The sequence below is a fragment of the Crocodylus porosus genome, unplaced genomic scaffold, assembly GCF_001723895.1.
Source record: "Crocodylus porosus isolate Cpor-Errol unplaced genomic scaffold, CroPor_comp1, whole genome shotgun sequence".
NCBI classification, from domain to species: domain Eukaryota; kingdom Metazoa; phylum Chordata; order Crocodylia; family Crocodylidae; genus Crocodylus; species Crocodylus porosus.
The window spans coordinates 43,369,956-43,387,942 of record NW_017728907.1 but is presented as its reverse complement, the minus strand read 5'-3'; the positions used below and the strand labels follow the sequence as shown (position 1 = coordinate 43,387,942).

The following is a 17,987-nucleotide window of genomic DNA, read 5'->3' as shown; positions in this document are numbered from 1 at the left end:
CCTCCTCCAGCCCCCCTGACCCCTTACTTACTGGCACTAGAGCCCCGGTGCTGAAGCAGCAGCATGCCCTGCACGGGAAGGCTGCATGCTTCAGTGCCAGGGTGAGAGGCCAACTACAGAGATGCTCTGGCAGCCAGAGTGTCTCTGTGGAGGACCCAGCCTCCAGTTGCCTCAGGGCATGGTCTGGGACTGTGCCCTTCCCTGCTTTTTTAAACTCCATTTTTTTTAGATCTAATTTGCAGCATGGGGAACATTTTTTTGTTCCGCACATGCCTCTTGCCCCATCTCAAAGGGGTTTGTCTGGATGCACCCATAAAGAGTAACATTTACCCTAGCTGGGAGGCAGGTATAAGACCCTTTGCATACATTATTCAGGTAGTGCTTTGGGACCACCATTTGTACTTGGAAAAGGGAACTAAACAGAGGGATTTGTGGAACACTGAGTGGATGTCTGTTTGTGCAGAAGAGGGGAACTAAAACAGATAGTGAAGTTGGGAGGAACTTAGGAAGCTAAGGTTAAAGCCTTCTAGAAAATATCTTTTTCCCCCAAAATCTAATATTCCTTTGGATCTTGGAATACATTCTTCTGTACTAAAATTACTATTCACAGCCATGTGAACTGCAAAGGCCAGACAGATGTAAGCAACTATAAAAATTGAGTTGGAAACTCCCATTTCCTATGGGGGTTGCTCCCTGACATAAAACAATTGAGTAGCTTGAATTTTCCTGTATAAGAAACAGCTTCAGAACAATACAGATATATTGGCTGTGTGCTGTGTTTATGATTGTAATTATCACTTTGATTTAGTTTCTTCTTTGTGTTTTTTGCAGCAAACCAAGTTTCCATGATTGGTCTTTCTGTCAGTAGCACAGTCTCTTCAAGCAGCCCAGCCTGCTTGGATGTAATAGTTTCCTTCTTATGTCACTTGGGTTCACAACAGAGCAGAGATACATCAAAGTCAGGTCAAGGAATCAGAAATGAAGAAACTACAGAATCATTGGTAGCAGAAGTCAATTCCTCTAAGTTATTTTTTTCCCTCCTTTGCTCCAGCTTCCTTTTTGTATATTGTGTACAGTATGTGCAAAGAAGAAAAAGCTATTTACAAATGTAAAGACTGGAATTATACATGCAGATAAATACTGTGCTGATTCTAGTAAATCCAGTGACTCATTCTTTCTTATCTTCAATTTGGTCTTACATCTCCTGACTTACAGATATTAGATCAGGTACATATTAATGCAAGTCCAGCATTCTTTTGCTACCTCATTTGGTAAACCTAGGAACATCCTCATTACTCCCCCACATACACATCACTTAGGACCCCTTCCACTTGTATCTTTTCTTTAATTAGATTGTGAGTGGAAACTTAAATTTATATCTCCCAAGGCTGTTTCTTTCTATATGGTTGTATAGCACCCAGTGCAAATGGGCCTAGAACTTCATAGTCTGCAGGTCCTATTGCAATCCAAATGCTAAACATTAATCAAAAGTATAATAATCAATAATCATAGGCCAGGGTGCACAGAAACCATAACTATATTGGGTATTATGTGCCAAAACCTGAAGGTTAAGCCCCAGCCTGAAATGTTAGTTCCTGGTTCACTGTGGAAAATGTGATTTAATGCAAACTCACTGATTTTGGAGGAAGCCAGGATTCAAGCTACGAAATTTGCACCTCACACTTCCACTTTCGAGCACCACTTTTCAACATATGCATGTCCCAAAGCCAGAATTTTGACCACATCACTCAGAATGCATTCCACTTGCTTAATCTTTACATGAAACCATACTCAATGGAGAATCAAACATCTGTCTGTACATAAATGTTTCATTTTACATAATGACCTGAAGCACCCTGACAGGTTTTTATTGTGTGAGACAGTCTGTTTGCTGCTTGAGGGACCTGGGCAGTTATTATTAGATGTCCTATATCATTATGGAACACAAAGCAGGCACATGCACAATGCACAAAAGAGGGAATAATTAGGGTAAACAACTGCTTAACAGGTATCTTTGCAATGGAAAAATATAAGTCATTTTCACCAGGCAAAATCAATTCTCTGCATTTATGTCTTGTTCACAGCTCTTATGCTACATTTTTCTACAGAAAATATGCAATGAATTAAAAGATATTAGCAGCAAGTTCCTGAGTTTTACAAAACCCCAAATTAAAACTAGTCCAGTGTTACAGCTCTTCATCCACCTGAGTCCTCCCCTCTCCAATTCCAGACAAAGTCCTTTCAAACAAGCAGCTTCATTACCTGAGAACCAAATGCTCCCCTTTTATGAGGCACCTGAAGTGGCTTTGGCTACACCAAATAGATGGGTCTTTAGGAAGAGGCTCCACTTTCTATATGAGGGGAAGGCTAATTGGGAAAGCAAAGGCACTGTGTTCCTGGTGTGCCAAGCCATCAAAAATGCCATCCCAGAAAAGAAAAAAAGGTCTTCATCAAGAGAACTCAAAAATGGTAACATTAATTCTGTTTAGTTCAGACATAGTCATGGCCCTGCCCTTCCCACTCCCTCCATATCTAGTAGTCAGCCAGACAACACTTACCCTAACACAGGGTCACACTATGTCCTGAAGCATTAAATAATTCTCAGAAGGCTTTGAGAAGCTGGAAGTACTCTTCACAATATAAAACATTTTAACTCTATTGATTATAATACTGTTAATTTGTTCAGTCTATTACACTTAATTGCACCCACTAACTCACCAAGAGATCAATCCTTTGCCATTTGAAGCCAACAGTAAAACTCACCTTGATTTCAGTGGCTCAGTATCAGCACCAACAGAGAGCATGAGCTTATAAAACAATAGTTCCATGAATGTATGTTTCATCAGCTTATTGCCCAAAAACTCTGTCATTTTTGTCATTGTTGAATTTAATCTTATAACAATTATTTAAATATATTTTAAAACGAAGAACAAAAGAGTTTGGTTCTTTTGGTCACACTCTCTCCTACCAGACATTTAGCTCAAGTCCTGGCTATCTTGGTTTCTCAGAGCAAGAAAAGAAATTATGTGGGAAAATGACATACATCCCTCTCACCCCACCCTGATTTCTTCAAATCAATAATTATAAATTCTTCTAAGTTTCAGTCTGATTCTACCAAATTGTCCTTTCTTGTCCATCAAAAGCATGAGTTAGATAACTAATATGAATAGAAAACTGGCACATCAGGGGTTTCTTTTTGAAGATTCAATTTTTCAGTGCTGAACTGACTACTGGAAATTATTGTCCGACCAACCATGGGAGAACTAGTGGAGCTAGGTTTGAAACTGCTTGTATAAATTTATAAAATAATTGAATTGTGTTTCAACAAAGAGAAGAGATTCCTGAAATTTTTTTTCTTAGAAGCAGAACTTAAATTATGACAGAATTTTTTCCTGATTTAGACTTGTTCATTCCTAATCGTTTAAAAAAAATGCATTCGATTTTCCCTCTGATAAGAGAGAGGCCAATTCTTCTTTCATTTAGTCTTCATCAGAACATGGTAACACATGTCAAGGAAGATTAATTTTGCTTCCTAGTCCTCCATGAAACATACACTGTTTTCCTTTACCAAATGTCCAAAACTTTCCCAAACTCAAAGTGCTTAAGGTCAGCTGATCTCTTCTCTCTGTGAAGTCAACAGAGCACTTTTGAAAATCCTACCCTAACCTTTATGAAAGAGCTGAAGTAGGCAGTTACTGAGCATGCATACATTTAGCTTCTTATGTGAAAAAGCCCTATGTTTTTATTTTTTCACATCTAAAAACATAAAATTTTGATCCTGTGGAATTAAGCACCATTTCCTCATTCTATTTTTTACTATTTTAGTGGAATTGGAGATACTAAGTATCCAGATGTTCAAGCCCTAAGGTACTAATTCATGTTGCAAACTGGTATGTAATTACATAAACAATGCTAGGTGCTAAGGTGTGTGTTTAAAAAAAAGTTACGTACTAAAATGTAAAAAAAAAAAAAAGAAGAAAAAGAAAAAAAAGATCTGCAAAGACAGGAATCTTCACAATCTGGGAAATATGGGACTGGACTGATCATCAAGAAAAAGGCTTACTTTTCTCTCTTTTGTCATTTGTGTGATCTTGGTCAAAATGTTTCTGCCTTGTTGTGTCTGAGTTTCTCTATAAATGGATCTAAAGATACATGCTACAACATATTAAAATGTTTGGACCAAAACATTTTCCACCCAAAATGCAATTTTATAAAAAAATTGCCATTTTTAGGAAAATATTTTCAATTTATTTTTAAATTTTGATGGGAAATCTTAATGGGGGGGCTAAAATGTAATTTAATCTTGAACCATATTTTCCATTTAGTTTCAGTTTCTGAAAAAAAAAAATGAAATCCAGATTCCATCTCCATTCTCTTCCTCCTCCTTTTTTTTTTCCTTTTATGACATAAAGTGTAATGGAACAACTTTCCTTAATTTCAGAAAAGTTATAGGGAGGGAAATTTACAGGCTTTCATTTTTATTTGGCTTTTCCTTAGATTTTCATTGAATCAAGGAAAAAGAACATTGGAAAGGACCTCAGGAAGGCACCTAGTCCAACCCCCTCTCAAAGCAAAACAATCCCCAACTACATCATCCCAGGCAAAGCTTTGTCTAACCGGGACCTTAAAAACCTCCAAGGATGGAGAGTCAACCACCTCTCTGGGCATCCTGTTCCAGTGTTTTACTAGCCTCCTAGTAAGAAAATTCTTCCTAATATCTAACCTAAACTTCCCTTCCTGCAGCTTGAGACTGTGGCTCCTTGTTCTGTCATCTGCCACCACTGGGAACACTCTAGCTCCGTCCTCTTTTGAACCCCACTTCAGGTAGTTGAAGGATGCTATTAAATCCCCTCTCTGTCTCCTCTTCTGTAGATTAAATAAGCCCAGTTCCCTCAGGCTTTCCTCATAAGTCATGTCCCCCAGCCTCCTCACCATTTATCTTGCCTTCCACTGGACTCTCTCCAATTTGTCCACATCCTTTCTGTAGTTGGGGTCCCAAAACTGAACACAGTACTCCAGATGTGGCTTAACCAGTGCTGAATAGATGGGAATAATCACTTACCTCGACTTACTGGCAACACACCTACCAATGCAGCCCTGCATGCCATTAGCCTTCCTGGCAACAAAGGCCCACTGCTGACTCATAGTCAGTTGATTGTCCACTGTAACCCCCAGGTCCCTTTCTAAAGAGTTGCTGCCCAGCCAGTCCCCAGCCTGTAGCAGTGCATGGGATTGTTCACCCTAAGTGCCAGACTTTGCACTTGTTCTTGTTGAACCTCATGAGATTCCTTTTGCCCAATCCTCCAATTTATCTAGGTCACTCTGAATCCTAGCCCTATGCTCCAGTGTATCCACTATTCCCCCCAGCTTTGTGTCATCTGCAAACTTATTGAGGGTGCATTCTATGTCATTTTCCAGGTCATTGATAAAGACTTTGAACAAAACCAGGCCCAGGACCAAACCCTGAGATACTGTACTTGATACCAGCTACCATCTAGACATTGAGCCATTGATTACTACTCTCTGAGCCTGATGCTCCTGCCGGTTTTCTATCTACCTTACAGTTTATTCATCCAGCCCATACTTCCTTAGCTTGCCTGTGAGAATGTTGTGGGAGACCATATCAAAGCCTTGCTAAAATCAAGGTACACCACATCCATCAGTCTTCCTGCATCCACAGAGCCAGTCACATCATCCTAGAAGACAATCAGGTTGGTCAAGCATGACTTGCCTCTGGTGAATCCACACTGACTTCCTAATCACCTTTTTCTCCTCTAAGTGCTAAGAAATTGATTCATTGAGCATTTGCTCCATGACTTTTCCAGAGACTGAGGTGAGGCTGACCGGCCTGTAATTCTCTGGACCCTCCTTCTTCCCTTTCTTAAATATGGACAGTATGTTTGCCCTTTTCAAATCATTCAGTACCTCTCCTGATTGCCATGAGTTTTGAAAGATGATGGCCAATGGCTCGGTGGGTTTTTGAAAACACTGCTTCAGTTTAGAGAGAATTAAATGAAAGTAAATCTCCGTGGTTTGTACACAAGGGTTGGGCTCAATCTTTACCTGCCTCTCTGGTGGTGGGGGGGGGCGAGGGAACAAGCTGGCTGTGGGCCAAGAGGTCCTAAGCTGCGCAGGGGGCTGGTGCTTCCCTCTGTGGTGACACCCCACAGGAGGGAAGTATGGAGGGAAGCACCCCCCCTTCCCCCACGCCCCAGCACAGTTCAGGCAGGCAGACAGGGAGGGGGGAAAAAAGATCAGGCTTACTGCTTTTTTTTTTTTCTTCAGTGGAGCCTGCCTGGGCATGCTGTTCCCAGGCTGCCTGCATGGGCTGCCTGCACAGCCCCTGAGCTGCATGGGGCCCAGTGCTTGCCTCCACAGCTGTTGCACTTCATTAAGTAGCAAACTAAAACATGTTGGAGGCAATACACCGCTGAAAGTGTAAACAGCAACGCCACTAAAGTGGTATAAAAGGGCATTTAAGCCACTTTAAAAGCCAATTTTGTGGCATGTACAAAAGCCCCAATTGAACTTTGGCCTTCCTGAGTACATCCCTGCATGCCCAAGCAATGCTCTTATAGTCTTCCCTAGTTATTTGTCCAAGTTTTCACTTCTTATAAGCTTCCCTTTTGTGATTTAATTTATCGAAGAGGTCCCTGCTAAGCCAAGCTGGTTTTCTGCCATACTTGCTATTCTTCCTATACATTGGGATGGTTTGTTCCTGCACTTTCAATAAGGCTTCTGTAAAGTACAGCCAGCTCTCCTGGACTCTTCTCCCCCTCAGTGTGGCTTCCCAGGGGATCCTGCCATGAGTTCCCTTAGCGAGTCGAAGTCTGCTTTTCTGAAGTCCAGGCCTTACTCTGCTGCTGTCCATCCTTCCTTTCCTCTATACAACCTTTGCACCAAATGGGGTGGGATATAAAAGGAAGAAGAATTAAAATATTAAAATGTTCATAATTTTCAGAAAAAGAATTAAAATGGAAATTTATTCTGTTTCAAACTGTGTAAAAACAACTGGGGCATTTTGAATTTAATTTTTGCAAAATTGCTATTCCATTTCATCATCAGTTCCACTATTTGTCCATCTTTGTAAAACATTTTGAGATCTACAGATCAGAACCACTTTCTATTCCCAATACTGCACTGTAAAAGGTGGTGGGGATTTTTCCTCTGGTTCAGTAAGCACGGCTCAAGCCCTATTAAAGATTAACATTCAGATTGTTTCCTGATGAGGTTGTGAGGTAATGGGTATTTTTTAATCAGTTCACAAGACCACATAGGGCAAAATGTACCATATGGAAATCAGAGATTAAGAACATGTGACTTTCTGTAGTTGTTTTACTTGTAATGGCAGATTTTTTATTTGTTTGCATGTTATCTAAGTTTTTCACAGTCATTTAATTTATAATTCAATGGGGGACTTCCTATGAACAGAAATTATTCTTTCTCTTCATTTTACCATGCACTATAAACAATCCTTTCTAGTTCAATTGTATACACCTCCCTTAAATATAATACTGAAGTGATTGAAACTAGGAAATTTGCAAATAACATAAGATCTTAGAATTTACTATAAAAAGTTAAACAAGATAGTGATATTTTAAACACAAGTACAACACCTCAGGTATTAATTCAGCATAACAGCTAAGCAGTTGCTCATTAGGGTTATGCGAAGCTTTGGTCCATGATTTGATTCGGTGGAGATTCAGCCCAATTCGGTGGCCAAATCTCCAAATCCAAATCAAATCAGGAGACCCTTTAATCTCTCAGAATCGATTCAGAACACTCTGAATCAATTCAGAGAGAGTTGGAAAGATTCAGCGATTTGGACATAGCTTTAAATGTTTTTTCTACATACCTCAAGGTACCAAGTGGCTCATGAATGCTGAGATGCTGGGGCAGATGGAGTATCCCACCGGAGTGTGGGGGGCTTCCCAGCGTGCTCTGCAGCAGACCTGGAAGTGGACCGATCCACTTCCAGTCCACTTCTGTGTCCACCAGGGAGCGCACTGAGGGGCCCTCCCATGTCTCCCCAGCTTGGCAACTGTTGGTTCTTGGGTCTGGGGGAGCACCTGGGGTCCCCCCATGGCTGATCGCTGAGCCAGGAGGCGCAGGGAGAGCCCCCCCCCCCCACTCCTGGGGGACGTTCCATCTGCCTCACCATCGCAGCATTCACAAGCTCTGCCTGGTACCTCAAGGTACGTACAAAAAACATTTAAAGCTGTGTCTACGGCTGAATCACTGGTTCTCCAAATCAGCATCAAATCTTCAGATTTTGATTCAGCCAAATCAAATCGGGAACAGTTATCCAAATCAACAAATCAAATCACTGTCCCTGATTCAGGCTGAATCCAAATCCGAATCGAATACAGTCTGTTTTGCACACCCCTGTTGCTCATCTTTAAGCATGTTAGTTGTCTTGACTATTTATGTGTTCCATAGGAGCTATTCATGCACTTGAAGTTGAGTGCCTCGGTACCTTGATGAATCATGGCTTTTATTGGTGATTAATTCACTCCTGTAATTACTTATATTTTGCTATGAAGCCCGAAATGTTAGGATATTTCCAAAGTAAGTTTTTCCAAGATAAATCGACAAAGTAACTTTTGATAAACATTGTCTTTTTGTTGCTATGTCCAGCTGTAAATCATGTCTTGGAAACAAAAGCATCTTCTTTTTCAATGTGTGTTTTTGAAAAATGGTATATTATTTTTCTCTTGAGCTGTTGAGACAATTTCCTCTCTGGGTCTGGATTCCCATTAATTTCATACGGCTCAGAAGAAGTCACTCTAAGCCATAGGGAACAATTTTAGACTTACACTACTCGCATACATCATAATAGATTTTCCTATAGGATTTCAACAAAAGCATGCTTGAGAAACATAGATTTTCCCAACTGTAGTGGAGTTGGGTTCTTTTTTCCTTTGGTCTGGGCTGGACCATGTGCTGGTGACCCATATGAAATTGAAGATTTGTTTACTTTTAATAGGTACATCATAAAACTTAAATACAATTACAGTGACAAAAGGGACTCTTTCAAATACGTGACATAAATCCATGGCCAAAAGACTTGTAGGATACAAACTACAGAGAGACAAATTGAATATTCATTGTTAATATAATAGGGAAGGACTGGTGCATTGCTGTTACTTTGCTCTACAGGTTCCTTAGATGATATTTTAAAAGGTGTTCAGAGGTTTATGGCTTTTTAGGGACAGCTAAAATTGTTTCACACTTCTAGTATTGTTTTCATTAGAATGTCACAAATATGTTTACAGCAACAGATTGAATTAGATTGAATTCTAAGGTGTTACAAATCATCCTGAATCCCTGCTGTTTAACTGCAGTTCTTCATTAGTTACATATCTTCAGGAAAAAAAATGGGGGAGGGAAAGAAATGCTTTGTTTTAAAGTTCACAATCTGTATTCTGTCATGTACTCTGGCTCCCAGAGAGGGTATCTGGGAACTTACTCTGCTGTTTTTATTTATCCTGCCAGTGTAGTATATTGATGAGAGGACTAAGGTCCAATGGTGTTAAAACAAGACATGAAATATTGATTAACTCTTTTTCAAAATTCCTTTTTACTCCTGAGTATAGCAGATTTCAGATGCTGTTGTCAATATAGTACTCTCCAATAAACCTCCATTATCGGAAGGGTCCTGATCTTCATAGTGTTCTGATAAATGGCTATTATGATTCTAAATGGTTAGCTTTAAAGGCTCAAGTTTAGTGTGTTTTTGGCGCTGAAGCAAGCTGCTTGTTTGAAGCGATGTAGCTCAACATTTCACGTTGCTACTTTGGAGTACCCACTTCTGTTCCCCATGTCTTGTTTGGGAATTATGGAAGCTGGAGTATTTTTATGTTAGGCAGGAGTAAAAGATTCTTCTTTGAATAACTGGAGAATCTGTGGGATAAATAAAGTGATTTAGAGACAATCATAGACGTGAACTAACAAAAAAACTGGTAATGGAAGGCACAAAGAAAATACAATCTTGAAGTGAGTCACTTGTGGTTGCTGCATGGATAAGCATTTCAAGCATAAAGCAGAAAGGAAGGAGAGGAGAGGAAGAATGTATGCAGAAAAGACATATAGATACCTCCTTGTTTACATTTCATTAAGTTGGCTCAAGATCATTCTTTAAATTATACACCTTTAAGCCTCTTATGCATCATGACTCTGATAACACTATTTTTTCTGAGAGATGAGCAAGTAAGTTTAAGCAGTTTCAGAATTATAAGGATTTCTGTCTGTTACCAAAGTACAACAGTATTCAGTGTCCCTCTGGTGAAAGATTGATAGCCTTCATTTGATTTCCCTGCCTTTATTTGCTACATGCATATTTTTCCTCATCACTAGCTTGAAATATTTTTGTCCCAATTTTGGCTTCCACAAAGCCAACTGAATCTCATACCTAGAGTCCCCAGATCTGTTCTGCAGAGGATATAGACCTGGGAGAATATGAACCCCTATCACAAAGGCAGATAGGGAAATGGAAATGGAAGCAAAGTATAGCCAAAGCCCCTGTCCTCTTTGGCGGTCCTGTGTATGGTAAGACTTGGGAGTTGAGTTGTACAGAAAAGTTCCAGTGAACAGTTCTACATTGGCAAATGGCAGTACATTGGAACTGGAGTATTTCTTAGGAACATACGTGCTGTTTTCAACAAGAAAGACTTTTTGGGTCCCGGCTAAAATATTTTTTTCTGAGAGGGAGCGGGGAGAAAAAGGTGAACAAGAAAGAGGGAAGAAGCATTCCCTAATAACCAAATGGGATCATTTTCAGGGTCCTCATGTGGGGATGTGGGACACCCATAGCTCAATACCTATTCAGAGTGAGAGTTTAAAACTCAGCTTCCTACACCTCAAAGAAGCCCTCAGCCCTACTTTGTAGCAAGCGAGTCACTCTGTTAGAGTATTCAACTTTGTGTAAAGAATTAATTCTTCATTGGTACAGTAGTTTTCTGCATCCAAAGGGAGTGCCATATAAAGATCCTCTCTTTTTCCATCCCCAGTGAACATTTATTTATTCATACCAAGTGGAATAGGGAGAGTGAGGAAGCAGTACAGCATCTGTATGACTATCTCTAGGTGAGATGTGGGAGGTGGTGGGTTAAGTTCCTGCTCCAATAGTTAGTTAGTTATAGTAGAACAGCTCCAAAAGGAGAGAAACCTACCAAAGTATAAGCAGTAGCTCAGTGATTAGGGTATTCAGTACATATATACTAGGGCTGTGCGAAGGTTTGGTCCCTGATTCTATTAGGCGGAGATTTGGCCCAATTTGGTGGCCAAATCTCTGAACCTGAATAGAATGAGAGGACCCTTTAATCTCTTCAAATCGAATCGAACCCTCTAAATCAATTTGGAGAGATTCAGAGGGATTCGGAGATTTGGACATAGACACAGCTTTAAATGTTTTTTCTACATACCTTTAGGTAGCAGGGGTTCATAAGTGCTGCAATGCTGGGGTGCATGGAGTGTCCCACAGGAGCATGGGGGGGCTCCCCAGCACACTCAGCAGCAGACCCAGAAGTTGACCAAAAGCACTTCCAGTCCACTTCCAGGTCCGCCAGGGAGCGTGCCGGGCCCACCCCTCAAATGACCCCCCCTGGCTCAGCAACTGGTGCCTCCTGAGTCTGGGGGGGGCACCCAGGGTCCCCCCATAGCCGATTGTTGAGCTGGGGAGGCATGGGGGAGCCCCCCAGTGCACTTCTCAGCAGACCTGGAAGTGAACCGGAAGTACTTCCGGCCCACTTTCAAGATCACCGCCGAGCATGTGGAGGTCCCCCTCCACGCTCCTGTGGGACACTCCATGTGCCCCAGCACCACAGATATCATGAACCACACCTGCTACCTCAAGGTAAGTAGAACAAAATTTTAAAGCTGTGTCTATGCCTGAACCGCTGATTCTCCAAATCAGCATCTAATCTTCAGATTTGGATTCAGCCAAATTGAATCAGTGACAGTGATCTGAATCAATGACTCGAATCACTATCCCTGATTCAGCCCGAATCTGAATCTAAATCGAATAGGGCCCTCTTCACACACCACTAGCATAAGCAGTCTGTGGGTTAAAGCCCTGTTCTTTATCAAGCATAGGAAAGACTTCAATTCAGCTTCCCTAAGGAAGGTACATCCCACGGAAGACTGTTAAGATCTTGGGCATTGTGGGATGAGTGACTTTCTCTCTAACTTTGACATGGAACAAAACTTTCCAAAACTGGAAAATATTTTGTAGTTTTCTACTCATCTGTATTCGGAAGCCCCTTGTAGCCAAATTTAATTGAGAGAAAAGTGCAGACTCCTTTACCTTATGATGGAAAATAGACTGTTTCCTGACTGTATTCAAAATATGGGGACTATAAAAATACCAGACATTCAACTTATCCTCTCCCGTCATTCAACCCTCCTGAATTGAGCTCTGCATTTGGGCTATATTTAGCCAACTTTGGGACTCGATGTTTTCATTTGTCATCTGGAGTTTCTTTTACTGTTAATTTTCAGATAATTATTTTCATTTCTCTCATTAGAACTGAAAGGAATACTTACATTAAGAAAACCTGGACTATTACCAATTTTTAAGCCATTAGTGCCAACTGTATTATCAATTATTTATGAGGTATTAAAGCAACACATCTTACTTCTTCTGATAATATGGTACTTCTGTTGACTCCCAATGGTACTACTAGTTTAAGTAATGTGAACAGGATCAGACCTTTATTTAACAAGTCATATATCTTTTTTCCAAATAGGAGGCATTTAGAAACTGTGAGCCAAATCCTTTCTTGTGCAATTAGTTCTTACTCAACAGAACTAATTTTGTTGCATGAGTAAAAGTTGCCAAATTGTGCCCAATTTCCTTACACTCCTCTCCCTATATGTCACCTTCTATAATGAGTATAAAGATGAGTTGTATTTTTCAAGTCCTTTGAAATTCTGTTGGCCAATCTTTAGTTAACATAACCTTAAAAGTTTCATGTCTATATAGATTTATAGTATTCATGCAGCATGTAAATGTAGTACATTGTACTACAAAGTACTTCTGGTGTCCACGAAAGTGTGAGTGAACATGTATATGTATACAAATAAGAGACTTTCCTTCTGTTAATGTGACGCCTGGCTGTACTTATAATCTCTCATCTTGTATTCTACATTAATTTTCATCTTTCTAATGTACAAATAAATTACTTTCCGTCTTATGGGGCTGGAATTGTTTGACTTCCAATACTTAGCGTGTGATATTTCTTCTGTGGACTTACCGCTTGGGGCCCCAAGCTAGCGCGGAGGAGAGCGCACCTATAAATAATTCAAAATAATTGTATGTTTTTGACAGATTGGCAAGTTGCTTAATGCCTTTTGTCCCAGGTAATAGATGATATTTCTCTGATAAAGTGTTAGTAATTTCACATTGCAAATTTGTTGTGTGTGTTGTGTTTTTACAGAGTCCAGTCAGGTTCATATCTCAGCACTGGTTGGTTTACCTTAATTCTGGCTATGGATGCCTGCTATGGAATTCACGTCTATGGGATGATAAATGACACCTACTGCAAGTAAGATCACAGGAAATTATTTTCATGCATCTACAATTCTGATGTCTTGTCAAAATTTCACAATTCATTTTAATATCATAAATCCACGAAATGGATTAGGCAGCCATTTCCCACTGTTCTGCATTGATGTGACACTATATTGTCAGCATATTTAGTTCTGATATGGCATTTGGTGTTGATAAAATAAAAATATTTACAAAAGCTTAATGTCAAATGTCAGAAAGAACTTTTTTTAATCAAAGACTTTCTACGGTCTCTGATTTATTTGGGAAACTGAACATTTCTGTTCTTTTGACAAAACTCACATATTCTTTCTGCTGAAACAAATGTGTAGAGGAAACATCAATCTGCTGGTTCACTGAATGCCAAATACACTTAAAAATTAAACGAATTGATTAGCTCAGGGTAGTTATATATAATTATGTATCACCAATAAATAAGCAATCTACTTCAACTTTCTAGGTTTATATATTATCTGGTATGAGTAGCAGGGGGTTTCTAATTAGAAAATAAAACAAGTCCTCTGAGTTTGATCCAGGTAAGGTATGTAATTTCATACCCACAATTGTTGGTATTCCTATTGTCTCATTCCTTCTATTGTCAGAAGTATAATTCTGTACTATCATCTTAAGATCTAAGTCATTCATATTTAATCAATAGAAAAAGAATGGAATATAAAGTAAATATGTTTCTTATTCACAAAAACAAGAGATTTATGCATGCAGTACTATAATAAATCAAGCCACATTTTCTTAAGTTGGATAAGTTCAAATAAACCTTGAGCCTTCTGTGTAACCCCTTGGTCTCCTCACCTACTAGGGTAAGTTCTCCAAGTTCCTCCAGGCCTACCCCTGACAGCCTTTTCTATATTACGTAAACTTGAGATTCATTCCCATCATAACATAGAGTAGAAACAGACATTGCTATATGAAGTGAATCAGCATGCCACCATGTGTTGTGGTACAACTGATCTGCTTCATTGGACAAAGCACAGGTCACCTCTTGTCTCACCTTTGATAGTACAATACAAGGGGCAATCTGATCTCTGGAGGTGATATGATCTCTGGAGATGGGGAAAGCCCCACAGTCAGTTTTTTCTTCTCAGCCACACCCACTTCTGTGATCATGGGGGACTAGTCTTGCTCAGTGGGGAACCCTGACTTATGGAGAGGTACCCCAAGATTCCCCAGAGTGCTTCTCCTTAAGTGGGGAAAGCCAGGCAGGTGCTCCGGGTGCTTAAGGGGCCCTCAAGCCCCTGGATCACCTGCCCAAGGTGGCTGGAGAGTCTGAGCAGCTCCAGCTGCCGATACTGTCCTACCACAGAGTTAACAGATGTCCAACACAATAAGCAGCAGAGTCTATTATTAGATTTTGTTGCACCATTGATAATCCTCTGATGTGGCACAACACAAGACTGTAAAATGCAATTGGTTACAATTTGTGCTGCCATAAAAATTTTTTATGGTGGCTCAAGTGAGACATCAGGCAATGTCTATTTCCAGCCTCAAACACAGGAACTGGTTTCAAATTTGGCCATCTTATTTAGGTACCTGACACTAAAGAGAAATTGTAAGGGACCAGCAAGGAAGATTATGCTTAGGGGCAATCAACACGGGTTCATTAGCAGCAGGTCCTATCAGACCAACCTGGTGGCCTTCTATGACCAGATCACCAAATCCTTAGACGCAGGAGTAGCAATGGGCATAGTCCTTCTGGACTTTCGGAAGGCTGTCGACACTGTCTCTCACCCCATTCTCATTAAGAAACTGGGGGACTGTGGTTTTGACATCCACACAGTCAAATGGGCTGTGGCTGCACCCAGAGAGTGGTGGTGGATGGGTCATTTTCGACCTGGAAGGACGTGGGCAGTGGGATTCCGCAGGGCTCGGTCCTCGGGCACGCACTGTTCAACATCTTCATCAGTGATTTGGACGAGGGGGTAAAAAGCACCCTTTTCAAATTTGCTGATGACACTAAGATGTGGGGGGATGTGGGCACGTTAGAAGGGAAGAATAGGCTGCAATCAGACCTAGACAGGTTACGGGGGGGGGTGGATGAGAATAGGATGGGATTCAACACTGACAAGTGTAAGGTGATGCACTTGGGGAGGAACAACCGGCACCATACCTACACGTTGGGGAACTCCCTTCTTGTCAGTACAGAGGCAGAAAAAGATCTTGGAGTCATCATTGATGGCAAGATGAACATGGGCCGGCAGTGTGGGGATGCAGTCAGGAAGGCCAACCACACCTTGTCATGCATCTACAGATGCAGCACTGGTCAGGCCGCAGCTGGAGTACTGCATCCAGTTCTGGGCGCAGCACTTCAAGAGGGATGTGGACAACATGGAGAGTGTCCAGAGGAGGGCCACTCGCATGGACAGGGGCAGCAGGACAGGCCTTATGAGGAGAGGCTATGGGACCTGAACCTGTTCAGCCTCCACAAGAGAAGGCTGAGGGGGGATCTAGTGGCCTGTTACAAACTAGTCAGAGGGGATCAGCAGGCACTGGGGGAGTCCCTATTCCCCCGTGCACTACCAGGAGTGACCAGGGATAATGGTCACAAGCTGGTAGAGGGTAGATTTAGGCTAGATATCAGGAGGCGCTACTTCACGGTCAGGGCAGGTAGGATCTGGAACCAACTTCCAAGAGAAGTGGTACTGGCTCCTACCCTGGGGGTCTTTAAGAGGAGGGTAGATGAACACTTGCTGGGGTCATTTGACCCCAGTACTCTTTCCTGCCATGGCAGGGGGCCGGACTCAATGATCTGGTCAGGTCCCTTCCAACCCTAGAAACTACGAAACTGTGAAACTGACAGCTCCCACTGAATAAGTCAGGGGTGAGCAAAATGGCTCATCCAGCTGGCAGCAGAACTCCATTTTCCAGTGGCCCCTGCCCACATGGCTTGGGCCAGTCTCCATAGAGACCCCAGCCGCACCTGCATGGGAAAGCTCAGGCTGGGGTTGCCATGGAGACCGGCCTCAGCTGCACTGGTAGCACATGCAGCAGAGCTGTGCAAGGGGCTGCTCCGGAGCCCCTGGGAATTTGCAATGGAGGCAGCTTGTTCTGAAGCCAGGGCAGAGCCATGATCTGTAGCCTGCATGCTTTGGGCAGGGGCACACAAGCAGGGGATCACAACTCTACCCCAGTTCCTCCAGCAGTGACAGCTTGGTATGGACCCAGAGCAGAGCCACAGTCCCCTGCTTGTGCACCCCTGCCTGGAGCATGCAGGCTACAGATTGCAGCTCTACTCTAGCTCCAGAGTAAGCTGCCCCTATTGTAAGTTCCCAGAGGCTCTGAAGCAGCCCCCCGTGCTGCTCTGCTGCTGCGCGCTGCCAGCGCAGCTGTGGCTGGTCTCCATGGCAACACCAGCCTGAGTTTTCCTACGCAGGTGTGGCTGGAGTCTCCGTGGAGACCAGACCAAGCCATGTGGGCAGGGGCAGCTGGGAAATGGATTCCACGGCTGACCGGATCCAGTCCATGGGCCAGACTTTGCCCATCCCTAGGATAAGTCATCCCATTGAAAAGAACATATGTTGTTCTTTGTTATGAAAATGTAAAAGAGCCATGATGTCCCAGAGAATTCAGCAATTAATCCATAGCCCATTGCTCTGGCATAAAAACAGGAGCTAGCACAATAACATTTTACCTTATCCTTGTTAAGGGGAGAGAATTACTTTAAAGCTGGAACTCTGGCTGTATTGCCTAAATAGAAGAGATGGGTTGGGTTTGGTACAGATATTTCTGGGACAGGGAACAGCAAAAGGGGCCCTTTTCTGTTTTGTCTGCTAATGTCAACTGCTCCACGACCTGTTAACCTCACCCAAGAACCTGCTGTGGATGGAAGACTACTTAGTGCCATTCTGGATGTAGTGCCTCAATGCAACAGGGCACCCCTCTAGCGATGTATTGCTGTTCTGGGTCTGCCCTACAATCCTACGCAGGCTGCTAAGGCTAGTTTGTGTTAAGAGACATGCATGTGTTTGTCTGATATATTAAAACGTACCAAATCCGTGCTGTGTCAATTCTGCACGTACAATGAAAAAATGCAGTCCAGATACAAGACATATGGATAGAGACCTACTCAAATTGCAATTTCATGGATTTGGAAATCAGGAAATCTCTGCAAAATCCATAGGGAAAAAAAAACTTACTAAAAATAAAATGCTGACTGCCCAGTGAGAGCCAGTAGTCCTTCTAGCCACACAGCCTGGCACAAAGGAGAAGGAACCTGGGGAGAGGGAACCAGCATTATGATTCTAGGTTAGGGGCTGACCCTCTCAGCAGCGGAGGCAGAGAGGGATCTTGGAGTCAGGATTGACTCCAGGATGAATATGAGTCGCCAATGTGATGAAGCAATAGGCAGAGCCAACCGCACCCTGTCATGCATCAACAGGGGCATCACTAACAGGTCCAGAGAGGTCTTGCTCCCCCTCTATGCAGT

The 17,987-nt window shown here is 42.0% G+C and overlaps 1 protein-coding gene across 1 annotated transcript in view; it reads left to right on the top strand.

Annotated features, from left to right (window-relative positions):
- The window catches only part of ST6GALNAC3 (ST6 N-acetylgalactosaminide alpha-2,6-sialyltransferase 3), a 346,629-nt gene that overhangs the window by 325,607 nt on the left and 3,035 nt on the right, over window positions 1–17,987 (top strand). The window contains exon 4 of the mRNA XM_019531250.1: window positions 13,437–13,544. Coding sequence (XP_019386795.1) covers window positions 13,437–13,544 — 108 coding nt within the window. The remainder of the gene's footprint in view (window positions 1–13,436; window positions 13,545–17,987) is intronic.